Raw genomic sequence first — 27,945 nt, 5'->3', positions numbered from 1 at the left:
TTCCAACAAACTAAATTTATGTTGTATTATAAAATATTACATATTTCTTTAAGAGACTCAAAAACAATCACAACTTCACGAAGCCCTAATTTTTTGGTCCAACAAACTAAATTTATTTTGCATTCTAATTTTTGTTTCATTTTAATTAATACATTTACTGTTTAAAAATTATTTTTATAAAAATATCACATTCATGTTACATATTTTGCCAAAATTATTAAGATGGGACGCATAATACATATAACATTGTGTTATTGTTTTAATCACTTTTAGAAATAACAGCTTCAATGTCATTTAAACATTTATATCTCAATGAAAATAATACTGATCATGTTTTTATTCTACTTTGATAATCCATAAGATCATTGATCCAAATGATTAGGAATATATTACAGCATGATATTTGTTCACGTAAAATATGTAAACATATAAACAAAAATTTCCGTGGTACCCATGATAATTTTTCATGTAATCTACCAAGCCGTTGGCCTCACGTCAGTACCAAATGTTAAGCTCACTTCTATGGAACTCTTTGATTCCATGTCCCTACTCGCTCCTGCCCTTGAATTTTCAGATGCTAGGCAATCGTTTAATGCAATAACAACTTGAGACATGGTAGGTCTTCTCGTTGAAGAAGGATTTAGACAAGACATTGCTAGTTCAACAACTTTCCAAACAGAACCAGAATCATATAGTCTCCATTTAGACTTGGATCCATAATGCTTGTGATGTCTCCTTTCGTAAGCATTAACCCCACCCATTCTGCTATATGTGGCTTTTCACGGGTTTGGTCTATCACGCTTCGGTTTGTGATGATCTCCAACAATACAATCCCGAAACTATAGACATCACTCTTCTCTGTCAACCAATTTGTTCTGTAGTATCTGGAAAAAATGAATTAGAGGATAGATTTTATCAATTTTCTTTCTCAATATAGAAAATAGAAAATATTTCAAAATCATTTATACTTACTCGGGATCGAGATATCCTGGAGTTCCAGCAACAACTGTTGACACATGAGTTTCACCAATCGGAAATGACCTCGAAAGCCCAAAATCAGCAAGTTTGGCCTCAAAGTGTTCATTCAGCAATATATTTGTGGTTTTGACGTCTCTATGAACCATTGGTGGTTTGCAACCATTATGCAAATACTCAAGTCCTATGCCAAAAAATCCAACATGTTCAATCAAATGAAAAGCAAAGAATAAGAATATAAGAAAAATAACAGGGATAATCTATACACAGACCTTGCGCAGACTCGATGACTATTTTTAGTCTAGTTCCCCAGTTTAAAATAAATCTGTTACGTGTCCCTATGTTATAAATGGAGACACAGATGTCAAACTCTTATGATATCAAGATAAAACTACAACAATACAGCCGCGTCATGTTTGTCTGCTTACCTGATATATGTTCTTTCAAGTCTCCATTGGCCATGTATTCATAGATAAGAGCCAAGTTCTGTCCCTCGTCGCAATACCCAACAAGACAGACCAAATTCTTGTGATGAATTCTAAGAAGAAGTTCTACCTAAACACCAAGCCAGAAAACACAATTTCAAGTTTCTAAAAATAATTGAATCATTGATGTTTTCGTTCGAGATAGTGCGAATGTGAGAATTTACCTCAGCTTTAAATTGTTTATATCCTTGAGATGAGGAATGGGAGAGCTTCTTAACAGCTACTTGTTCTGTACCGTTCACAAAACCATGGTAAACGATTCCAAATCCTCCTTTACCAAGGACTCTTTGAAAGTTATTTGTCATCGTCACAACTTCTGAGTAATTAAACCTTCTATTCTTTGTCATTATTGCCGGTTGAGATGGTCTACCATTTGATGCTTGCATATACGATGTTTGTGGCCCTAAGGTTACAAGGCCAAATTTGGTTAAGTTAATTTGATGAGTATTCATGTTTTGATATTACTCTTGAGCTTATTTATTAATACCTTCAACTTTTGATGCCTTTTTCTTTCTGAGAACAATGAACAGGACGAATGCACCTATAAGAACAGCTAATGAAGCAATTGATGCAACCACTGGTACAATGATACTCTTTTTCGTATGTCCTTTTTTCACACATGAACGAGTTGTGCAAAGAAGATTGGGATTGTTGTCGACACTGCAGAATGTGAGTGTTGTTAAAGATACCAAATACATCAATTGGCGTGAGAACAAATGGATCGGAAAGAAAGAAAATATAGCTTACTGTAGCATCAATCCTTTCTTCTGAAGAAGTGAGGGAGGAACCGAGCCGCTGAGATTATTACCACTTAAGACTCTGTTGGAGTAGACAAATAGTTAAAACATAAACAAACATGTTCAGGAAAATGCCAAGAGTAAACAATATTCTAGTGTCTCATGAAAACTTACATGACATGGAGTGATTTTATATCAGCTAGAAATTCAGGTACTTCTCCAGTCAAATTGTTATTTGACAAGTCCCTACCATTAACAAAGGTGAACTAATTCATCAAACATTATTCATTTCCAATGGTTAAACAATTTTCGGCTATGTCAGCCGTGGAGATATACTTACAATATTTCCAGGTGAGTAAGATTTTGAATGGCATGCGTGATGATTCCGCTTAATCCACTAGCAGATAAGTCTCTGAAGCAAAAAAACTGTGAGATATCTAGTTCAAAATTGGTATGATTTAACAAATAAAGAAAAATTACTGAATGATTTATCTTACAAGTAAGTGATTGTTGGTGGACTAGACATATCCGAGTTAATGCAGTTTAGACCCTCCCACAAAAACTGTTTGGAGACACATGGATCTCCTTGCCAAGAGATTTTACTCAATCCATAAGCATCTTGAACATTCTTGATACCAGCAACTACGATTGTAAAGCTTGATGATATCAAGCACGTAAAACATTTATCTTGTAGATAAGATCAAGAATGTCAAATCAACATACCGTCATCTTCATTTGTGTCCATTTGCGGGAAATCAATCACCGCGTAAGCCTCGATAGCATTAAGTAGAGGCGGAAGAGTTGATTTCGACGTCTTCAAAAGCTGCAAAAGACATGTCCCTCCATCGCATTGATCAGGCATTTTGACGAGTTCGGTTTTGGTCTTTAGCGGTATAGGACTGTAAGGTCCATATGAATTTTTTTCATTCAGCGTCACACTAAATTCCCTCGTATCATTGGCCCTTAGAGTCTGAAGCTCTGTAAAGTGCACGTAGGTGTAAAGCATTGTAGTAGGAGACTTTACGGTCCATGTAACGTTCAATGTCTCTTTATCGTTTAGAGGTGTTGCGCCCGTTGACATTACAGCTTGCGGTAATTCATATTCACTAGTAGCATTTACATTCAGAGTCGTCGTTACTTGTGCCCATGATTTCTCAAGGAAGAGTGTATTCCATTCACGATCATAGATATCATCCGGATACCTGGCACAATTTGTTTTGGACCATATTACTAATATAATATTTTTCTACTGTTTTTGTGTCTCTGTGTGTGTGTTTTTTTTTTCTTTTTGCGTTTCAGAATAATAAAAGAATTTCAATATTAAAAAATAAAGATTGAAGTTCTCATTTGAAAGAAAACACACTAATATCTCTTATTATATAAAGTTGGAGTGTTTAAATTGTGATATATGTCAATGTTATTAATAGTTATTTATTTTTAAATAAGAAATGAAAAAGAAATTGTGTTTTGAAAAGAATGAAAACTAGTAAAATCAAAAAATGTAAAGAACGAGAAAAAAAAAATATATTGATAAAATGTAAACTACTAAAATTATATAAGAACAATTCTCGCTAATTCTTTTATGACAGCAATTCAGAGGTGTAAACTTTTAATCTGGATTATTATATTAAAACATAATTTTTCTAACATGTTAGAACAATAAATTCAGAAGATACTATGTTTCTAAAGTATATATATATATATTCATTTTATTAAGTTGTATAAGATTTAAAATTTTATTTTTCAAACCCACTCATTCATTTAAGAGAATTATTTATGGGTGATATGGATTAATTTAAAAAATATAATTACGAATTAAAATATAGTTTCTGGATAACAAAACAAGAATTTTAATTTAATTCTAATTATACTAGTTGTCAATTTAAAATCTAAATATTTATAATTTGTCTGCACGCAGAATCTAATCTAGTATTAAAAGATAAATTTTAACTTTTACAAGATAATTTTGAATAAATATTACCGTATAGTACGACCTGAGTCACTAAAATACGCCCTGAATAAGAACTTGAGTGAGCCGCTTTGAATAAAGTACATATTTTTCCTCAATGGTCGTAGCTCCAAGATATTAATAAAAGGTATAGTTGTTTCCTTCTTAACAAGGCAGACCTGTAACGAATTGGATTTCGTCAAATGAATGATCTCCTCAACAGTTTCACTACTGCTTACCGTTGTCCATAAATTCGGACCCAAGTAAAGATCGAAGTTCGGATCTACATTAAGACCATCGTAGTTTCCATATACGAACGTGGCCTTGATCAGATAGTTGGTGTCACGGGTCACGTTGAAATTGTAGCAGTTTCGTACTCCGTCGGGAAAGTATCTCAATGTCAGATTTGGCTTAGTGTAGTCCGGTTCAAATCCCTTGGCGATTCTACTGAGTCTCCCACTGTTAACTAAACCGGCATCTGATGTATATTCTAAACCGGTTGGGAGTGCGTTGTAAGGAGACTCACGAGGGGGTAAACCGCAATCCACGTTGATGAATCCTAATGAATAATAGATGGAAAATATATACACATCTCATAATCTAAGAAACCGTTGAAGAACACACATGAATAAATTAAAACAACAAATTTTGTACATTTTAGCAAAAAAAAAAAAACAATTTTGTACGTACCGGTTGGATCTTGAGCTTGAACAAGATGAAGTATCAGCATAAAAGTGGCAATGAACACACAATGTATCTCCATTTTTTCCTTACTGTGCGAAGGAGCGATCTTTTTTTTTTAAGATAGCAAGCTATGCATATGAGTTTAATTCTGATTATATGAGCCACTTCTCAAAAGGACTAAGTCAGTCTGTCATTAATGTATTAAATAAGATTAATTGAGAGAAAATGACACGAGTGGTTTTTCGGTCGAAAAGTCTCTTGTTGTCCTTATCTTTTAGAAGATAGAACCACAAAATGGTTGACTAAGTCAACTCGAAAGGACATTCTGTAATTTTGGCGTCAGTAGACGTCAAAAACCCTCTAGTTGTTCTGGATAACTAAATAAGAGTTTTAATTTAAATTTAACTAGATTTTATTCCGTGTATTTAAACAGGAATTTTGTTTTAATCAAAATTTGTAATCTAATTTATGTTTTCTTTATAAATATAATTTTTTAATAAGTGATATAAAAAAATTTGTGTTTAAATATAATTTTTTTTATATCTTTTCAGTATTATTATGACCACCATAATAAAAAAATATAATTTTTAATCCGGTGATTTTATTAATCAAAAAATGATCGTTATTATAAAAATATATTTCTAACTCGCTCATTTTATTAATTCGAAAAAGATCATGATTATGAAACCATAATTCTAACCCGTCCATTTATATTTCTTTATAATATAAATATTTACTAATTTTGAAATAATTTTCTCCTAATATTGCTTTGATAACCTAACCTGTATAAGACCATAATTATAAAAAAAAAACTTAACTTGTCCCATCAAATTATTATATAATATTAATATTTATCTATTTTTAATATGTGAAATTTTAATCTGATAGAATATGATTAAAAAAATTATAAAATATTTGTTAATCATATGTGTTATTCTGAAAATCTTATTTAAATTTCACATGTTAAATTAAATCTAACATATATTTAAGGAAGTATATTTAAATTAATATCTATAGACTATAGATATAACCTATATTTTAAAAAAATTTAGTTATCTAAATTAATATCTAACTTTTAGAATTAAATATATATATATATAATATTTTAAAAAAAACTTTGGGAGTGTTTGGAAACAAATACTAAAAGTGATTCTGTTTTAATATAATAAATAACATGGATTATAGTTACGCAGATTCCCATTTAATTTTAAATCTAAATATTCTATAATTAATACAGTATATATATATATATATAATTATATAAAGCTGATCATGAAAACAAAATCAGGACTTTGTAAACAATCTTAACTGTAGATTTTGATATTAAACTCACTTGCCTTTTATTCATGCATAATGTTGTGCTTAAATACACAAGGATATCAGGTTACAAAAACTCAAGTACACGATGTGGGATAAACTATATTAACATAGTTTAATAGCTTTTATATATATGCCAATACTCCCCCTCAAGTTGGAGCGTGGAGATTTTGAACGCCCAACTTGGACGCTAAAGTAGTAAACGGAGCACGTCCGAAAGCTTTAGTCAAAATGTCTGCAATTTGTGAGTCAGTAGTAATGTGTTGAGTAGCAATAATACCCTCTTGAACTGCATCACGCTCCGCATGACAATCATTTTCGATGTGCTTGGTGCGTTCATGAAAGACTGGATTCGCAGCGATGCTTATTGCAGCTTTGCTGTCGCAGAAAAAAATGAATCAGCACAGACTTATCCACACCTAAACCTTGCACCAATCGACGAACCCACTTGATCTCAGGAAGAGCTGTTGCCATAGCTCGATACTCTGCTTCAGCTGATGAATGAGAAACTGTCTTTTGCATCTTTGTCTTCCAAGATATTGGAGAACCTCCAAGCATAATAATAAAAGCACTAAGAGATCGACGCGTCAAAGGACACGATGACCAGTCGAAATTGCAATAGACCGTAAGAGTAAGATCAGAGTCGGACTTTAGCATAATACCTTGGCCTGGCATCCCCTTTAAGAAACGAACAACACGCAATGCCGCTAACCAATGAGCCTCTTTGGGTGCTTGCATGAACTCGGACAAGATATGAACAGCATAACTTAACTCAGGACGAGTGTTCAACAAATAAATAAGGCGTCCAACAAGACGACGATACTTCTTGGGATCTTCAAGAACCGGACCTGTTGCCTTTGCAAGATTATGATTCTGCTCAAGTGGTGTTGGAGCAGATTTGCAACCCAAGTTTCCTGTATCCGCGATGATATCTAACGCGTACTTGCGTTGAGATAAAAAATTCCTTCACGTCCTCGGCTCACCTCAATACCATGAGAGTATTTCAACCGACCTAAGTCTCTCATCGCAAAACATTTGCCTAAGTATTCTTTAAACTTTTTAAGCATATGCATGTCATTCCCGCAGATAAGAAGATCATCAACATATACTAAGACGCGAAGCTCAATACCCTTGCGCGAATACGAGAACAGCGAGTAATCATCGTAGGATTGGACAAAACCAAAGCGTAGCAATGAGTCAGAGAGCTTCTTAAACCAATAGCGTGGAGCTTGTTTAAGACCATAGAGAGACTTACGAAGACGACAAACTTTGTCGGGGTGAGTGTGATGAAAGCCTGGTAGAAGCTTCATATAAACTTCCTCCTCAAGATCACCATGAAGAAAAGCATTATTGACGTCCATCTGATAAACTTCCCATTGTTTTGCGGCAACTAGACGCATTAAGGTGCGAACCGTGGTCATTTTAACCACAGGAGCAAATGTTTCTTTCTAATCTTCTCCCTCGATCTGGTTATTGCCTTGTACAACAAGACGCGCTTTATACCGTTCAATAGAACCATCGACATTGTATTTAATCTTATAAACCCATTGGCTTCCAATAGCTTCTTTACCTGAAGGTAGATCAACAACATCCCATGTGTGTTGGCCTTCAAGAGCGACCACTTCCGTATCCATCGCGTTATCCCAAACCTTGATCCGGACAGCTGCTTTAAAATGTTTAGGTTCGACCGCAGATGTAATGGAAGCTAAGTAAGCGCGATGACCTGGAGAAAACTGAGCATCTGTCACAAAATCAGATAAAAGATATAGTGAAGTACCTTGGACCGTCGACGAGGACATAGAGTTGGGAAGAGCGTGATGTGCATTATTCGTTGCATTGTAAAGGAAGCAATCTTTCAAACGCACATATTTGGTCTTTTCACGAAGGCCTCTACCAAGAACTTCGGTAGGAATCGGAGTTTGTTGTACTGTCACGGGCTCATGAACTGGTGCCAAAGCAGTAACGGATTCGACAACTGTCTCATCCACACTTGGAGGTGTAGAGTCTAAAGTTGTATTTTGCAGCGGAGCACGAGAGAATTCCCTCAGGAGAAGACATTGTCTCCACCATTTCATTAGGCAGAGGAGACGGCGGAGATAAATCAGAATCAATGCTCCCTCTTACTTCAGGCGTAACACACCAATCATCATTATTATTCATAACCTCTGGAGTCGAAACTAGCTTCACAATCTGTTGGTCAGCAAAAGGAAACACGTCCTCCCAAAAAATGACATCACGTGAAATCAGAAACTCATCTCGTTCAATATCATAAACCTTCCATCCTTTCTTACCAAACGGGTAACCAACAAACACACACAAACGACTCCGGTGACCAAATTTATCTTTGTCACGAGCTTGCCGATGAACATAACAAAATGCACGTACAATTGTTTGTAGTCAGGTTTCACACTGTGGAGGACTTCATATAGGGAACACCCATGGTGAATAGATGTGGGCGTTCGATTGATCAAGTACGCAGCGGTTAACACAGCCTCTCCCCAAAACTTGATAGGAAGATTCGCTTGGAACATAATTTCCCGTGAAACATTAAGTATATGTCTGTGTTTGCGTTCAACCTTTCCATTTTGCTGTGGTGTTGCAACACAAGACGTTTGGTGAACAATCCCATTATCTTTGAAGAAAGACGCAAGCACCATGAATTCAGTACCATTATCGCTTCGAACAATTTTAACTTGTTTGTTAAATTGTATTTCGGTATAAACAAGAAACCTCTTCAAAACATTTTGGACTTCTGATTTTCAAGCAAAAGAAACATCCACACAACACGTGAGAAATCGTCTACAATTGTTAAAAAATACACCGCACCACAAGAAGAAGGAACTCGATACGGTCCCCAAACGTCAACATGAATAAGGGAAAAACATTCCTTTGTTGTATTCAAACTATCATAAAAACTTTCCCGAGTTTGCTTAGCTCTAAAACAAATGTCACAAGAACTAGAGCTAGGCGTTTTTGAAGAGGTAGAAAGCGACACAAAATCCAAAAATACTGAAAAAGATGGATGTCCCAAACGCTGATGCCACAAAGCTTGATCTGAAGTACCAACTTGATATATCATGGTTTTTATGGTTTTTAACCATGGTATATGTCTTATTTATAGAGTCTTTTTAGTGTCTTTCGAGTCTTTTGGAGTCTTTTCAGGTCATAGGTACGTTTGGAGCTTAGCTGGAGACTTTGGAGCACTTTGGAGCTTAATCAGGATCAAATTCGTCAAGAATGGATTTTGTGCTTTAGTGACGCTCGACACCATGGAGAGTGACGCTCGACACTTGTCAGAGAAATAAGGAAAAGGCGATTTTGTTTCCTATTTGAAGAAGGAGTTGGGCCCAAACGTTTTCAAGGAAGCCCAAGACGTGTCTTAGAGATATATATAGGATTTTTATTCCCTTTTTACGAGAACCGGAGATTTTTGAGAGAGAGATACTCTGAGTTTTCGGCTTTTGCGATTTCTGAGCTTGGGGAGACAAGTCTGAACTCTGTTCGTTTAGAGAGAAGATTTCGAACCCCTTTATCTATTTCGATTTAATCTATTGCTTTCTATTCATCATGTTTGTTGTTTCAATAACCATGTCTGAGTAGATCACCTGTTAGGTTTAGGGTTAATTAGGGTTTTCTTTGAATGTTTGATTAACTTGCTAGCTAGGGTTCATATCTATTTGTTCTTCACCTTAGGTTGTTCTTAAAGCAAATTCTAGACTGATCACCTAGAACTTAGGTCTTAGGTTGCTTGATTGACACGGAAGTGTAATTGAATAACTGGAAAGAACCTGAGTTGAGCAAAGTAACTATTCGCAAAGGAATTTGGTTTAGGAGCTTTGTGAACATATCGAACTTGTGCAATTAAGGCTGGTTTAAATCTGTAGGATTTGCAAAGGAATTTGGAATTCTAGGATTTTAACTTAGATAATTCTCACAACGGAAGTTGGTTAATTATAGTTCTGTGTTTCGAGTTCAAGAACCGTGCTTAATATCTGAACCCTGACTTGTTAAGTTGATCTGCATTCATTGATCTCCTGAAAACGCCCTAGACCTAATCCTTACCACATCGAACTTACAAACCATTTTCCTTGCTGTTTTATTTATCTCTGTCGCATTGCTATTTGTTTCGCATATTTTGGCTTAGCGTAACTCCATCTACATAAGGTTTATTGAGTGATCTCTTGTCTCTGTGGTTCGACCCCTAGATACTACAACTGCACATCTGTGCTCTTGCAGAGTAGTTTAGGGATTAAACTTTGAGCAGATCACAACTGCTCGATGACTCTTTGTTGAGACAATATCCATAAAGTAATACACACCATCACACTCTTCAACGGCTCCAATCAGGGTCCTCGAAGAACGGTCCTGTAAAACACAAATCGTATCAGACATTAGTGTAAAACAATTTGTTTGTTTTAACAACTTTGCAAACGAGATAAGGGTGCAATTCAAATCTGGGACGTAAAGAACGTTCGTCAAGGTAATTTGGGCTGAGAGATACAAAGAGCCCATGCTGATGGCAAAAGTCTTATTTCCATCAGCGAATCCCACCAAACACGGCGAGATGATACCAACATTGGTCAACAAAGACAGGTTTCCCGTCATGTGATGGGAAGCACCTGTATCAAGAATGACATCACCGAGATCATTCTTACCTGATAACTTATCAGACACATTAGATGAACCAGCTTTTTCTTGAATCATCTGAGTTAAAACTTTCCATTGCTCAGAAGTAAGCTCAGGAAACAAAGACTAGTTAGAGCTCGTGGCATGAGCTGCACTAACTTGACCACGACCATGACCCGCATTGTTGTTTGAACCGCGACCACCTCTTCCAGAGCGTTCGGTGTACCACTCCCGGAATCCAACGATCTGCCAACAGTCACGTTTCTCGTGACCTGATCTTCCACAATGAGAACATAGAATGTGTGATCGAAGGATTAAATTCTCAACTCTGCTTTGATTATCTGCTTTGACTATCACAACATCTTGTTGTTGCTCACGTCCACGCGCAGAGGCAATTCTCTGTTCTTCACGAACGATTTTATTGTAAATTTCTCCAAGTGAAGGGAGATGATCCATACCAATTATGGTTGTACAAATCCTACCAAATCTCGCATCATCAAGACCCATCACAAATTGATGGATCTTCTCTTTCTCTTGATCTTTTGCGATTGCCGCAGCAGCACCACAAGTACAGACATGAACCGGACGATACACCTGCAATTCTTCCCACAAATTGGAGAGACGACCAAAGTAATCCAACACAGGTTGTCCTTCTTGCCTCCACGACGCAAGTTGAGCCTTCAATTGATGGACGCGAACCTCGTTGCCCACCTAAAACCTCTATTTCAAAGTCTCCCAAAGCAAACAAGCGTCAGAGATGTAGGTCACTATGCTTCTTACCCTAGGTTCGATCGAAGTACGAATCCAACCAACAAGCATCGAATTCACCGCAAGCCATTTTTCGAGATCAGGACTTGAATTCGCCGGTTTCTTCAACGTACGGTTGATAAACCTATTTGGCTTGGAAAGCATTGAGTAACTCAATTGACCATTCGTTATAATTTTCTCCGGTTAACATAACCGAAGTGATTAAAGCACCAGGGTTGTCCGAACCATACAACCTCATCACTGTTTCGATCTGGGATCAAACTTTTGAAAACTGATGAATCCACTCCACCAGTCATTGTTGTTATATCTCACTGAAATAACCAGACGTAAAAAATAAAATTTTGGAACTTCGAAGATATAATACCAATTTTTTAAAAAAAAATTAGGTTTCATAAATTATGCTCTGATACCATGTAGATTTTGATATTAAACTCACTTACCTTTTATTCATGGACAATGTTATGCGTAAATACACAAGGATATGGGCCTACAAAAATTGAAGTACACCATGTGTTACAAACTATATTAACATAGTTTAATAGCTTTTATATATATGCCAATATTAACCTTGACAATATCATGGGGTCCAACTCTTTTACGTCTTGTGGACCATATTGATGATTTGATTTGGTTGATATACGCATGCATATTGGTACTAAGGTTCATGTGTGGGTAATTACCAATAATCATTGTCTTTTGCTTTAAAATTAGTTAAATTACTCGATTGATACTTTGCGCTGATCATGGAAACAAAAAAGTGTATTGAATGATGTTGTTTCTGGTGACAAAAATAACTAAAGAAACTCTTTTAGAGCGAACTGAAAAATGTAACGGACTCTTACAATATGGTTTTTTTAATGGGCTCGATAAAAGATTTCATTTATCAATTCGGTTTGAGAGTTGGGTTTTTGAAGATATAAATATAAGCTTAAAGATTGTAATTAGAGATTGTAATTGATTATTCACATATTCAATAAAGAAACCGGTGTCTATTCACAACAAGTAGTGAGGAAATGACTTATTACCCCTTTTCCCCACCCCACTCCCCCCCCTCCCCCCACATTATTTTATCATCCCTTTTTCTTATTTCTAGCCGTACCTTTTTATTGATGAGATGTACTTGTCCATCTATAAACGCACTTATATACTTCGGTCACTCCTGTCTAATTTCTTAATTATGGCCCAAGTCCAACTAACGAGATAACTAAAAGGTGAATAAGTTATACAAATGCAGTGGACCTATTGCAAGTGTCGACTGATATGACAGAGGTGAGAAAAAAGTCCAAAATTATGGTCTGCTTTGCAACTTGGAAAGCTCATTAATTACATAACAGCTGACAATAATTTAGACATATATATTCATCAATCATTTATAAGGATTAAATGAAAAAGTTTTTTTGGGTCTCTAAATCAAGTTGCCTATCCGTAGATGATTGCTCCAAGTGATTGGGAATATGGTATCCATGATAATTCTTCACGTAAAAAACAGAAACATATAAATAAAAATTTACGTGGTACCGCATGATAAGTTTTCATGTAATCTACCGAGCCGTTGGGTTCACGTCGGTACCAAATGTCAAGCTCACTTCTATGGAACTCTTTGAGTCCATGTCCCTACTCGCTCCTGCCCTTGAATTTTCAGATGCTAGGCAATCGTTTAATTCAATAACAACTTGAGACATGGTAGGTCTTCTCGTTGAAGAAGGATTTATACAAGACATTGCTAGTTCAACAGCTTTCCACACAGAACCAGAATCATAGTCTCCATTTAGACTTGGATCCATAATGCTTGTGATGTCTCCTTTTGTAAGCATTAACCCCACCCATTCTGCTATATGTGGATTTTCCCGGCTTTGGTCTATCACTGGTCGGTTTGTGGTGATCTCTAACAATACGATCCCGAAACTATAGACATCACTCTTCTCTGTCAACCAATTTGTTCTGTAGTATCTGGTAAAATGAATTAGAGGGTAGATTTTCTCAATTTTTTTTCTCTATGGAGAAAATAGAAAATATCTCAAAAGCATTTATACTTACTCGGGATCGAGATATCCTGGAGTTCCAGCAACAACTGTTGACACATGAGTTTGACCTTCAATCAGAAATGACCTCGAAAGCCCAAAATCAGCAAGTTTGGCCTCAAAGTGTTCATTCAACAATATATTTGTGGTTTTGACGTCTCTATGAACCATTGGTGGTTTGCATCCATTATGCAAATACTCAAGTCCTATGCCACAAAATCCAACATGTTCAATCAAATGAAAAGCAAAGAAACAAAGATAAGAAAAATAATAGGGATAATCTATAAACCAACCTTGCGCAGACTCGACGGCTATTTTTAGTCTAGTTCCCCAGTTTAAAATAGAGCGGTTACGTGTTCCTATGTTTTGAATGGAGAGATAAATGTCAAAGTCTTTTGTAATCACCATAAAACAACAACAGTACAGTCAGGTCATGTTTGTTGTCTTACCTGACATATGTTCTTTCAAATCTCCATTGGCCATGTATTCATAGATAAGAGCCAAGTTCTCTCCTTCCTCGCAATACCCAACAAGTCCGACCAAATTCTTGTGATGAACTCTAAGAAGAAGTTCTACCTAAACACCATGCCAGAAAACACAAATCCAAGTTTCTAAAATTAGTTCAATCATTGATGTTTTCGCTTGAGATAGTGATGAAAGTTAGAATTTACTTCAGCTTTAAATTGTTTAAATCCTTGAGATGATGAATGGGAGAGCTTCTTTACAGCTACTTGTTCAGTACCGTTCACAAAACCATGATAAACGATTCCAAAACCTCCTTTACCAAGGACCCTTTGGAAGTTATTTGTCATTGTCATAACTTCTGAGTAAGTAAATCTTCTATTCTTTGCCATTATTGCCTTTTGAGATTGTGGCCCTAAGATCACAAGGCAAAATCTGGTTAAGTTTGATGTGTGTGTGTTTGTGTGTATATTTTGATATTACTCTTGAGCTTATTTATTGATACCTTCAACTTTTGATGCCTTTTTCTTTCTGAGAACAATGAACAGGACGAGTGCACCTATAAAAAAGATAGCTATTGAAGCTATAGATGCAACCACTGGTACAATGATACTCTTTTTCTTATGTCCTATGTTCACACATGAACTAGTTGTGCAAAGAAGATGGGGATTGTTGTCGGCACTGCAGAATGTGAGTGTTGTTAAAGATACCAAATACATTGGCGTGATAACAGTTGAAAAGAAATAAAATATAGCTTACTTTAGTTTCATTCCTTTCTTCTGTAGAAGTGAGGGAGGAACCGAGCCACTGAGATTATTACCACTTAAGTCTCTGTTGGAATAGACATATAGTTAAAACATACACAATTATGTTGAGGAGAATGCCTAGAGTAAACAATATTATAGTGTCTCATGAGAAACTTACATGACCAAGAGTGAATTTATGTCAGCTAGAAATTCAGGTATTACTCCAGTCAGATTGTTATTTGACAAGTCCCTACCATTAACAAAGGTGAAATAACCCATCAAACATGATTCATTTCGAAAGGTTAAACAAGTTTTAGGCTGGTCAGCCGTAGAGAGATACTTACAATTTTTGGAGGTGAGTAAGATTGTGAATGGCATGCGTGATGATCCCGGTTAATCCACTTGCAGATAAGTCTCTGGAGCAAAAAAAAATTGTGAGATATCTAGTTCAAAATTTGACATGATGTAAAAATTAAGAGAAATTACTGAATGATTCATCTTACAAGGAAGTGATTGTTGGTGGAGTAGAAATATCCGAGTTATTGCAGTTTAGACCGTCCCACAAAAACTGTTTGGGCACACATGGATCTCCTTGCCAAGTGGTTTTATTCAATCCATAAGCATCTTGAACATTCTTGATACCAGCAACTACGATTGTAAAGCTTGATGATATAAAAAAACCAACACACAAGACGCAAAACATTTGTAGATAAGATCAAGAATGTCAAATCAACATACCGTCATCTTCATTTGTCTCCATTTGCGGGAAATCAATCACCGTGAAAGCCTCGATAGCATTAAGTAGAGGCGGAAGAGTTGACTTTGACGTCTTCACAAGCTGCAAAAGACATGCCCCATCTTCGCATTGCTCTGGTTTTACATCGAGTACGGTTTCGGTCTTTAGCGGTACAGGACTGTAAGGTCCATATGAATATTTTCCATTCAGCGTCACATTGAATTCCCTTGTATCGTTGGCCCTTAGAGTCTGAATCTCTGCAAAGTGCATGTAGGAATAAAACTTCGTAGTAGGAGGATCTATAGTCCATGTAATGTTCATTGTCGCGTTAGCGTTTAGAGGTATTGCGCCTGTTGCCATTACACCTTGTGGTAATTCATAATTATTAGTAACGTTTACATTCAGATTCGTCGTTACTTGTGCCCATGACTTTTCCAAGAAGAATGCATTCCATTCACGATCATAGATATCATCTGGATACCTGTCACAGTTTTGTATTAAACCACATTACACAAACATGTTTAATGTAACGTTTGAAATTTTGTATCAATTCGTACCGTATTTTAAGACCGGAATTGCTAAAATATGTCCTGAATAAGAACTTGAACGAGCCGCTTTCAGTAACGTACGCAGTTTTCCGCAATGGTCGTAGCTCCAAGACATTTATGAAAGGTATACTTATCCCAGTCTTAACAAGACATACCTGTAAAGAATTGGATTTGGTCACATGAATGATCTCCTCTCTAGTATCATTACTAGTCACTGTTGTCCATATATTAGGACCCAAGTAAAGGTCAAAGTTTGGATCGATCTTAAGACCATCGTAGTTTCCATATACGAATTTGGCCTTGATCATATAGCTGGTGTCTCGGGTGACATTTAGGCTGTAGCAGTTACGAACTCCATCCGGGAAATATCTCAGTCTCAAAAAGGGCTTAGTGTAGTTTGGTTCAAACTCCTTGGCGATTATACCGGTTTTTCCACTGTTAACTAAACCCGCATCTGATGTATATGGTAAACCGGTTGGGAGTGCGTTGTAAGGAGACTCGTGAGGGGGTAGACCGCAATCCACATTGATGAATCCTAATGAGATAATAGATGGAAAAATATATTATCTTATAATCTAAGAACACACATATATATATTATATTAGATCAAAACAACAATTTTGTACGTACGGGTTGGATCTTGTGCTTGAACAAGATGAAGTATCAGCACACAAGTGGCAATGAACATAAAGTATCTCTCCATTTTTTTTTCTCCTTACTGTCCAAAGGAGAGAGATTTCTTTGAGATACCAAGCTATGCATATGAGTTTATATCTACAACTATAAGTCTTATTAATGAATCGATTATATAAAAAAAAAGATTTAAGGATAATGTTTCACGGTGCAAAATAATTCGGTAAAGCAAGTTGGGAGAAAATGACAAGAGTGATTTGTGGTCGAAAACTCTCTCATGTCCTATAGAACCACAAAACCGTTGACTAAGTCAACTAGAAAGAACACGCTGTAATGTCGGCGATAGTCGACGTGGAAAATGTCAAAGTAATTTGCGGAAGTAATTTGTTCATCAGCCTAAAGGCACATATATATACAAGTATATTAGTCAACTTTAAGTTAGAAACTAGCAATGTAGAACAAATTACTTTAATAATTCTAATAACTAACTATACAAGGCCCAATAAACCTAATATCTCATAATATCTCTTAATACCCCCCCCTCAAGTTGGAGCATGGAGATCTCGAATGCCCAACTTGCACAAAATTCCTTTGAACGGACGTCCTCCAAGTGCTTTATTGAAGATATCCGCCAACTGTTGAGTAGTAGAAACATGTTGGGTCTGAACAATTCCAGCCTGTATATCGTCTCGAATGAAATGACAATCAATCTCCACATGCTTCGTTCTCTCATGAAACACAGGATTAGCTGCAATATGAAGCGCAGACTGGCTGTCACAATATAAATCCATTGGACCAGAATGTGCAATACCCATCGTTAACAACACACTCTTTAACCACTTTAACTCCTTCAATGCCAAAACCATAGCTCGATACTCTGCTTCAGTTAAAGAGCATGATACAACATCTTGCTTCTTTGACTTCCATGACACAGGAGAATTTCCCAATTGTATCAACCATCCACTCAAAGATCTCCTCGTGATTGGACATCCAGCCCAATCTGAATCACATCAAGCTGTAAGATAAAAATTACAATCAGATTTCAACAAAATTCCCAATCCCGGGCACCTTTTCAAGTAACGAACAACTCTCAATGCAGCCATCCAATGATCTTCTCTTGGCTCATTCATAAATTGAGATAAAATGTGAACTGAGTAGGCAAGATCTGGTCTAGTCGCAGCCAAGTAAATCAACCTTCCAACCAGTCTCCGATACTTCTCTGGATCAGTAAAAAATTTTGTCGTCGACCTTCCCAACTGATGATTTTGCTCCATCGGAAACTCTACAGGCCTACCACCAAGCAAACCGACATCAGCAATAATATCCAGAGCATACTTTCTCTGTGATAAGTATATACCCTCTGCATTTCTTGCAACTTCCAATCCAAGAAAATATTTCAATTTTCCCAAATCCTTCATATGAAAGCAATTGCTTAAATATGTTTTAAACTTTTGTATCACCTCAGGAGAGCTTCCTGTCACCACAAGATCATCCACATACACTAGAACGTGCAAGTGAACTTTATCACGAACTAATGAGAAAAGAGAGTAATCAGCCTTACTCTGTGTAAAACCGTACCCCAAAAGTGCCTTCGAAAGTTTCGCGAACCAACATCGTGGAGCTTGTTTCAAACCATACAACGACTTGCGCAAACGACATACCATACCCTTCTTAGAAGCACCAAAACCCTGAGGTACCCTCATAAAGACCTCTTCATCCAAATCTCCATGAAGAAACGCATTGTGCACATCCATCTGATGTAGCTCCCAATTTTTCCCAGCGGCAACTTGAAGAACCAATCGAAATGTGCTCATCTTTGCTACAGGAGCAAATGTATCAGAATAATCAATCCCTTCTTTTTGACGATTGCCACATGCCACGAGTCGCGCCTTATACCTTTCAATTCTGCATATGATAAACCCATTTACACTCAATCACATGCTTACCTGGTGGTAATTGTTCAATCAACCATGTTTGATTTCATTCTTGGGCCTCAATCTCGAGTCTCATAGCTTCTCTCCATCGCGGATCGTTCATGGCTTCAGCAAAACTTTTCGGCACAACTCCTTCAGTTATACTACACAGAAATGCCTTGTGTGACACAGAGAACCTTTCACAATTCACATAATTCTCAATACCATAATCATTACTCAACTCCTGACTCACAGTGGAAGTATTCATTGTAAATGTCGTATTGCACACATAGTCGCGTAGCTTGACAGAAGATTCTTTCTTTCTCATTCCTCGTCCCAAAGTTTCTGTTGATGCAGGCTGTTGCACAGTTTCAGCCTGTGTCACCGATGCAGGTTCTGTTACTAAAGCAGGCTGCACATTCTCAGACTGTGTAACCGATGAAGGTTGCACAATCTCAGACTGTGTAACCGATGAAGGTTGCACAATCTCAGACTGTGTAACCGATGCAGGTTCAGTTTGTGGCGTTGTAATTCCTAAGATATCGCGTATTTCGTTTTCTATAGTCTGTCTTTCTTCTTCTGCAACCTTGTCTGACACAACCTGAGTCTGTGTCATTGTATCTCTTGTGAGAGGTTGTATAATTTCCCTTGTCAAGGCAGGTTCAATATCGTCAAATCCAACATTATCATCCACATATAACCTCATTTGATTAGAATTAGAAGGCTCATCCACCTGTGTATTTTTTAGCTCCAAATATGGGAATCGTTCCTCAATAAAAGTGACATCCCGAGAAACAAAGATTTCATGTGTCTCCAAGTCAAATAAGTTCCATCCCTTCTTTGCATAAGGGTATCCCAAAAATACACATTTTCTGCTTCTACTCGCAAATTTATCTCCATGACGTTTCTGATTGTGAGCATACGCTAAACATCCAAAAACTCGTATCTCACTATAAGCAGGAGCTTTTCCAAAGATGATTTCATAAGGACTCTTACCATTGTGTAACACAGAAGGCGTACGATTAATTAGATACGTAGCACTCAAAGCACAATAACTCCAAAGTTCTATTGGTAAATTTGCCTGAAACCTCAACGCTCGTGCGACATTCAATATATGTTGATGTTTTCGCTCCACTCTACCATTTTGTTGAGGAGTTCCCACACACAAAGTTTGATGAATTATCCCTGATGTACGAAAATACTCCTTCATACCCATGAATTCACTACCATTATCACTTCGCACGATTTTCACATGTTTCTCGAACTGACGCTGAATGAGAGCAAAGAAATCTACCATTGTTTTCTGAACTTGTGTTTTATCAGCAAGAAGAAAAACCCACACAGCTCTAGAATAATCATCCATGATAGTTAAAAAATAAGAGGATCCACACACGCTCTGTGTTTGATATGGCCCCCACAAATCACAATGAATCATCTCAAAGCATTCTTTGCTTTTCTCTGTACTCACAGGAAATACATTCCGACACTGCTTTGCTCGGAAACAGACATCGCAATCAGAAACACTAACACTCTTTTGATCCACTTCTGGCAATCTCCTAATAACCTTTTCAGAAGCATGTCCCATCCTTTTATGCCAAAGTTCCAAAGACCCCAACTTACTGACCTTTGCCACATTCACGGGTCTTCTGAATACCTTGAAGAAAATACAATCCATCTTTTCTTTCACCCACTGCAATCAGAATTTGCAAAGCAAGATCCTGTATCCGACACATTTGCTTGGAGAATAACACAATGCAATTCATTGCATCAATAATCTGTGACACAGAGATGAGATTGCACTTGAGTTCCTTGACAATAAACACATGTGTCAAAGTTAACTTCTCCGTCAATGCCACACTTCCTTCTCTATCAGCAATCACAACATTTCCATTAGGCAGACCCACTAAACATGGTGAGACTTTATGCACATCAAACATACCACTTAACGTACCTGTCATATGGTGCGATGCACCACTATCAATAATCCACTCATCTGTATAGGTGTTATCACTCACACGATTTGCTATCTCTAATCTTGAATCAAACCATCGAACAAGCTTATGCCATTGATCTTTCTTGAGCCTTGTCACAGCCTGAGGATCAACCTGTGACGCCTCCGTGTGTGACGCACGTTTTTCAGTGTGTGACACATGTTCCGTAGGTTTTTCATACTTTTCCAGCCACTAATCTGGATATCCATATACCTGATAACATGATCTCACATCATGACCATACTTCGAACAATAAGAACACTTAATTCTTCGACTCTGAAATCTCATATTTTCTAAAAAAACAGAGAAATTCTCCAGGTTTCTCCACCGAATAAAGAAATCCCAAGCCTTTATGGCTCTACAGAAATCCCGAACCTCGTCGGTCCGAGTTCACCAAAAACAAAAGAGCAAGACCTCTTCGGTTTGCTTTTTCCAATAAAACACAACTTATAAACAAGAATTTGAATCAAGAGCTAAACTAAAACTTTATGTAGCCTTAGGCTCTGATTCAAGAGCTAGACCAAAACTTTATGTAGTTTTAGGTTCTGCTACCATGTTAAAGTAATTTGCGGAAGTGATTTATTCATCAGCCTAAAGGCACATATATATACAAGTACATTAGTCAACCTTAAGTTAAAAACTAACAATGTGGGACAAATTACTCTAATAATTCTAATAACTAACTATACAAGGCCCAATAAACCTAATATCTCCTAATATCTCTTAATAGAAGCGAGGAAACAATTATACAGCATAGGAGAGACGTGCATTAAACCACTACCGAAAGTCTATGTCGATCAATCGCGGCATTTTGACTTCGACTTCTGCATTTTGGTCTTTGTCGTAATAGATGACTTTTACGAACTGAATCTGTACCGTCAAAAGTAAACGATCATAGGAAACGAGTTTCTATTATCGTTTTTTTTGTTTGGTTTTTACTTTTACCATATTTGTGTGCATGGCATCAGCTGTTAATTTTTTTTTTTTTTTTGGAAGAGTGATGGCATGAAACAAATTTGGCGATAAATTAAGTAATAAGAACCTTTTTGTTTGGTTTGTGGGTAAAAAGGCTTGTTAATTACAAGTAATGATTAAGGTTGCTCATTATGGTACACTGATACACAGAAGGGCAAGAAGACAAAGAAAAGTAATTCCCTTCTCTCCCGTCGCTATCTAATTTTGGAATAATCTGTCTACCGTGTGGATGGAGAATTGTTTTTGTTCTTTATTAAATTGGATTTAGGGTTTACATGAGATGGTTGTTGTTTGGCAGACTTTTACTGCATCAAAGATTCACGTTCCGTATACATGGCAGAGGCCTCACGTGAATCCTCTATAGCTTTCTTGTTACTACAAAAAGGGTTTCCTCTGTTTTCCTCAGTAATTAATTTTCATGTCTTATATATTATTATCTGTTTTACTTTACGGAAAAAGAAAAAGAAAAGAAGAGACTTTGAACTTTTATTCACGTATCAATAACAAAAGCTCATAGCTCATCAACAAAGATGACCTATCAGAGACACACGTATCTGAAGATAGTTTAGAAACATATAAACAAAATATCATGGGATAATTCTTCATGAGATCTACCGAGCGGTTGGGCTCACTTCAGTACCAAAGGTCAGGCTCACTTCTATAGAACTCTTCGAGTCCATGTCCCGGCTCGCTCCTCCCCTTGAATTTTCAGATGCCACACACTCGTTTAGTGCCATAACAACTTGAGACATTGTGGGTCTTCTTGCCGAAGAAGGATTCAAACAAGACATTGCTAGTTCAACAGCTTTCCACACAGAACCAGAATCGTAATCTCCATTGAGACTTGGATCCATAATGCTTTTTATATCTCCTCTTGTAAGCATTAATCCCACCCATTCTGCTATATGAGGCTTTTCTCGGCTCTGGTCTATCACGGGTATGTTTGTGATGATCTCCAACAATACAATCCCAAAACTATAAACATCACTCTTTTCTGTTAACCAGTTTGTTCTATAGTATCTGAAAAACAAAATATATGATGAAAAATTGTCAAGTTTCATTCTCACCATTGAGAAAAGAGAATTGCTTAATTAAGTTGTAATACTTACTCGGGATCCAGGTACCCTGGAGTTCCAGCAACAACTGTTGACACATGAGTTTCACCTTCGATGGGAAATGATCTCGAAAGCCCAAAATCAGCAAGTTTGGCCTGGAAGTGTTCATTCAACAATATATTTGTGGTTTTGACGTCTCTATGAACCATTGGTGGTTTGCATCCACTATGCAAATACTCAAGTCCTAGGCCACAACATCCGTTTTTAATTAAAAGATCTCTAGAAGTTGATAACCAATAAACAAACAATAGAAAAATTATAGTGGGTAATCGTTTTAACTAACCTTGTGCCGATTCGACAACTATATTTAGTCGAGTTCTCCAATTCAAAACAAAGCGGTTACGTGTTCCTGTGTTTTAACAGAATTGATTGATGTCAAAGTCTTGTGTTACCAACGTAGAACTGAAACAAGACATTTAATCATCTTTTTTCTTTACCTGACATATGTTCCTTTAAATCTCCATTGGTCATGTATTCATAGATTAGAGCCAAGTTCTCTCCTTCGTCGCAATATCCAACAAGACCGACCAAATTCTTGTGATGAACTCTAAGAAGAAGTTCTACCTAAAAACCAAGTTTTTAAAATTAGTTGAATCATTGATGGTTTCCTTCTAGATAGTGATGAAGATGAGAATCTACCTCAGCTTTGAATTGTTTGTATCCTTGAGATGATGATTGGGAGAGAATCTTAACTGCTACTTGTTCTGTACCGTTCACAAAGCCATGATAAACAATTCCAAAACCTCCTTTCCCAAGGATTCTTTGGAAGTTATTTGTCATGGTCATAACTTCCGAGTAAGTAAACCTTTTATTCTTGGTCATTATTGCCGGTTCAGATGATCGAGGAGATCGACCATCTGATGATTGCATATATGATGGTGGTGGCCCTAAGATTACAAGCCAAAAAGTTTAGCCCGACTTAGTAAGGTTTGCTGTATATGTATTTTGTGATATATATTACTTTTGAGTTTATTTATTAATACCTTCTACTTTTGATGCCTTCTTCTTTCTGAGAACAAGGAACAGGACGAATGCACCTATAAGAACAGCTATTGATGCAATCGATGCAACAACTGGTACAATGATACTCTTTTTCTTATGTCCTTTGTTCACACATGAACCAGTTGTGCAAAGAATATGAGGGTTTCCTTCAACACTGCAAAATGTGAGTTTTGTTAATTCAGATACCAAATTGTACTTTAATAGGCGTGATAATAATCGGAAAATATATTAAAAAACTTACTTTAACTTCATTCCTTTCTTCTGAAGAAGTGAGGGAGGAACCGAGCCAGTTAAGTTATTACTACTTAAGTCTCTGTGTGAATAGATAAAGAGTTAAAAACATAAGCAATGATGTTAAGTAAAGAGCTTAACCAGAAGAAAAAAAGGCCAAAACTTACATTATCAAGAGTGATTTCATATCAGCTAGAAATTCAGGTATTTCTCCAGTCAAATTGTTATTTGACAAGTCCCTACCATTAACAAAGGTGATATAATTACCTATCAAACATTATTCAGTTCCATACTTCCAATGGGTAAACAAATTTAAAGCTTGGTCAGATATACTTACAATTTTTGCAGATGAGTAAGATTTTGAATAGCATGCGTGATGATCCCGGTTAATCCACTTGCAGATAAGTCTCTGATGCAAACCAATATTGTGAGATATCTAGATCAAAATTAACATGATTTAAAAATTAAGAGAAATTATTAAATGATTCATCTTACAAGGAAGTGATTATCGGTGGAGTAGAAATATCCGAGTTATTGCAGCTTAAACCATCCCACAAAAATTGTTTGGGGACACATGGATCACCTTGCCAACTGATTCTACTCAGACCATAAGTATCTTGAACATTCTTGATACTAGCAACTACGATTGTAAAGCTTGATGATATCAAGAATTAACACACAACGCAAAAACATTTGTAGATAAGACGAAGAATTTAAAAATTAACATACCGTCATCTTCATTTGTCTCCATTTGAGGGAAATCAATCACAGTGAAACCTTCGATAGCATTAAGTAGAGGCGGAAGAGTTGATTTCAATGTCTTCACAAGCTGCAAAAGGCATGCCCCTCCGTCGCATTGTTCTGGCGTTACGTCGAATATGGTTTCCGTTTTTAGCGGCTTAGGACTATATGGTCTAAATGATTGTTTCCCATTCAATGTCATATTGAATTCCCTTGTATCTTTTGCCCGTAGAGTCTCAAGCTCCGCAAAGTGCATGTAGGAGTAAAACTTTGTAGTAGGAGGCTCTAAAGTCCAAGTAATGTTTAATGTCGCGTTAGCATTTAGGGGCGTTACGCCCGTTGTCATTACATCTTGTGGTAGTTCATAAAGATTACTAGCATTTACATTCAGAGTCGTCATTACTTGTGTCCATGAGTTCTCCACGAACATTGGGTACCATTTACGATCATAGACATCAGATGGGTACCTGTCACAATGTTACATTACATCACATTAAAACTTATCTAACCTAAGGCTTTCCATCGTTTCAAATGTAAAAACTATTTAGTATTTTTTTTTTTTGTGGGTTAAAGAAACCTATTTGGTATTGACATTTGAAATAATGTTTGATTTTTCAAGAAATAGAATAAACAAAAAAACGCATGCAAACGGTGTTTTTTTTTTGTTTTTTAATAAATCATATCGACTGATCCCATTAGTTCCAATAGGAATGCACTAAAGTGCTATAGTGTGGACTTCTCCTAGATTCAACGGACACCATAAACTCCGAACAGATTCGGTGAACAGACCACTAGATACATGAGATTTAATGGGCAACTACACTGTCTGTTTCGAATTTGGAATACGTTCTGACTAATGCAAGAAATAGTCAGTTGCATGTTACCAAACTACCAGGTAAACAGTCTAAGCCTTAGGCCAGATCCAGATTTCTCACATAAATGTGTTTTTTTATAATTAAAGAGTGTAAAGGTTGTGGGTGTTATTTGAAAAAAATACAGATTTAAAATATAAACGTAAATGCAAGAACCAATCTAAGGCATATATGTTTCTTACCGTATAGTACGATCTGAACTGCTAAGATACCTCCTGAATAAATACTTGAGTGAGCCGCTTTGAGTAACGTACGCAGTTTTCGGCAATGGTCGCAGCTCCAAGACATTTATAAAAGGGATACTTATTCCCGTCTTAACAAGACAGACCTGCAAAGAGTCGGATTTCGTCACGTGGATGAGCTCCTCTATCGTATCATTAGTACTCATTGTTGTCCATAAATTCGGACCCAAGAAAAGGTCGAAATTCGGATCGACATTAAGACCATCGTAGTTTCCATATACGAATGTGGCTTTGATTAGATAGTTGGTGTCGCGGATGACTTTTAGATTGTAGCAGTTACGTACTCCATCTGGAAAATATCTCAGCGTCAAAATCGGCTTAGTGTAGTCCGGTTCAAATTCCTTGGCGATTCTACCGGTTTTCCCACTATTAACTAAATGGGCATCCGATGTATATGCTAAACCAGTTGGGACTGCGTTGTATGGAGAATCACGAGGAGGTAAACCGCAATCCACATTGATGAATCCTAATGAGAGAATAGATGAAGAAAATGTCTTAAATATTATCTAGGTACCCGTTGATGAACACACATATACAGATTGAAACCATAATTTTGTACGTACCGGTTGGATCTTGAGCTTGAACAAGATGAAGTATCAGCACAAACGTGGCAATGAACACACACTGTCTCTCCATTTTTCTCCTTTACTGTCTAAAGGAGAGATCTTTCTTTCTTTTTTTTATTAGTAAGCTATGGAAATTAACGACTGTATCATGAGTGTATGATGCTTTGAGCTACTTCTCAAAAGTCCTAAGTCAACCTCCTTAATTATAGGATTGATGAATCGAATAAATAAATAACTGAGAATAATTATTTTACAGGGTGCAAAATAATTTGAAAAAGCAAGTTGATTGAGAGAAAAATGACAAGTGTGATTGATTATTAGTCAAAAACTCTCTCACGTCGTTTGAAACCACAAAACAGTTGACTAAGTCAACTCAAACGAACACGCTGTAATTTCGACGTTGGTCGACGTGGAAAAACGAGGAATAATTATCCAGAGAGGATACGTGCATTAAACAAACAACTTCTAATGAATACTACGTACTCGTTGACGTTGACTTTTTGTATGGCTCTTCATTGGTAGATCTGTCTCTTAGTCCTTCTCGTTGAAGATGACTGAATCCATCATCAAAAGTCAATGATCTTAAATATAGAGTGTATTTGTCTTTTTTTTTTCCTTTTTTTTTGCATGCCAATTGCCAAAGCAATCTTTAATGATTTTCGTCAGCCGTTGACTTCTAATTTTTTGGGAAGAGCCAATTAGGTGGGAGTGGGACGAACAAATTTTAGTGATAAAATTAAGTAATAAGGTCATTCCACAACAACTAGTGACAGCTCAGTTTACATATTCTAATTTTAAGAGAAATTAGGAAACAAAATTTGACAAAATACATTCCCTTGCGCATGGGTTAGTAGTATTAACTAATAGCATCCGACACCATGGTCATCGGCCAAAGTCAATGCTGGCCCTGAGGAGAAGCACATCAAGCACTCGCCTTGGGCTTTCGGATAGTTGGTTCGGTTTCGGGTAGGAATCGAACGGTTCCGGGTATTTCGGATATAGATGAAGAAAATCCGAAGTGATATCAAATGAATTTCAATTCGGTTTTGGTTTGGTACCTTCGATTCCGGTTCGGTTTGGGTATGAATTACTAGAAACCGATAAAAACCGAAATATTTCGGTTCTTAAATTAATCGGGTATTTTTGTACTCGAAATCCATATTTGTATTCGAAATATGCAAAAGTAACCAAAACTGATAAAAAAATACCAAAATCTGCAAACAAATATGAACTAAAAAGTACCAAATCCTTTAAACATAAGTCATCATCAAGTTTGAAAAGCAAAAGTAGAAGTCTGGAAGACGATGTAGCAGCATCAAATACATAAAACAAATCCGAGTTCGAGAATCATAGAGAAATGCATAAATAAAAGAAGTTCAACATCCAAAAGCCAAAGAGACAAAAACATAAGCATAAGTCGACTGAGATTCCTGACTTCAGAGAATGAGACTCCTAATCTGCAACCAAAAAAACGAGTAAACTATCACCAAAAATACATATCAAAGTACACTCATAAATGTTTATGGTAATTCATAAGTGTGTCCTTACCACAAATACAGTCTTTGATACTTCATTGACTCCTTAGTCTTCTAGATTCATATCTCCAAACTC

General features: G+C 36.6%; 2 protein-coding genes and 1 pseudogene across 2 annotated transcripts; all 3 read right to left on the bottom strand.

Annotated features, from left to right (window-relative positions):
* Nucleotides 1-319: 319 nt before the first annotated feature.
* On the bottom strand, nucleotides 320-5,242 carry LOC18010430 (annotated as a pseudogene).
* Nucleotides 5,243-12,986: 7,744 nt separating this feature from the next.
* On the bottom strand, nucleotides 12,987-16,831 carry LOC18010442 (probable LRR receptor-like serine/threonine-protein kinase At1g51820). Its single transcript, XM_006392926.2, has 13 exons — nucleotides 16,684-16,831; nucleotides 16,063-16,588; nucleotides 15,508-15,986; nucleotides 15,273-15,417; nucleotides 15,114-15,185; nucleotides 14,948-15,019; nucleotides 14,783-14,854; nucleotides 14,529-14,704; nucleotides 14,233-14,438; nucleotides 14,011-14,137; nucleotides 13,855-13,920; nucleotides 13,578-13,767; nucleotides 12,987-13,490 (listed from the first exon to the last, which is right to left on the bottom strand). The coding sequence occupies exons 1-13, from the start codon at nucleotides 16,754-16,756 to the stop codon at nucleotides 13,082-13,084; spliced, it is 2,613 nt and encodes an 870-aa protein (XP_006392988.1). The 5' UTR covers nucleotides 16,757-16,831; the 3' UTR covers nucleotides 12,987-13,081.
* Nucleotides 16,832-22,051: 5,220 nt separating this feature from the next.
* On the bottom strand, nucleotides 22,052-26,512 carry LOC18010741 (probable LRR receptor-like serine/threonine-protein kinase At1g51820). The gene is made up of 13 exons (XM_006392925.2): nucleotides 26,332-26,512; nucleotides 25,709-26,234; nucleotides 24,643-25,121; nucleotides 24,409-24,553; nucleotides 24,251-24,322; nucleotides 24,081-24,152; nucleotides 23,924-23,995; nucleotides 23,664-23,836; nucleotides 23,320-23,567; nucleotides 23,118-23,244; nucleotides 22,964-23,029; nucleotides 22,675-22,864; nucleotides 22,052-22,585 (listed from the first exon to the last, which is right to left on the bottom strand). Exons 1-13 carry the CDS (start codon nucleotides 26,402-26,404, stop codon nucleotides 22,177-22,179), a joined length of 2,652 nt encoding a protein of 883 aa, XP_006392987.1. The 5' UTR covers nucleotides 26,405-26,512; the 3' UTR covers nucleotides 22,052-22,176.
* Nucleotides 26,513-27,945: the final 1,433 nt, after the last annotated feature.

Source organism: Eutrema salsugineum, unplaced genomic scaffold (assembly GCF_000478725.1).
Source record: "Eutrema salsugineum unplaced genomic scaffold, Eutsalg1_0 scaffold_7, whole genome shotgun sequence".
In the NCBI taxonomy this organism is placed as follows: domain Eukaryota; kingdom Viridiplantae; phylum Streptophyta; class Magnoliopsida; order Brassicales; family Brassicaceae; genus Eutrema; species Eutrema salsugineum.
This window is presented reverse-complemented; position numbering and strand designations above follow the sequence as displayed.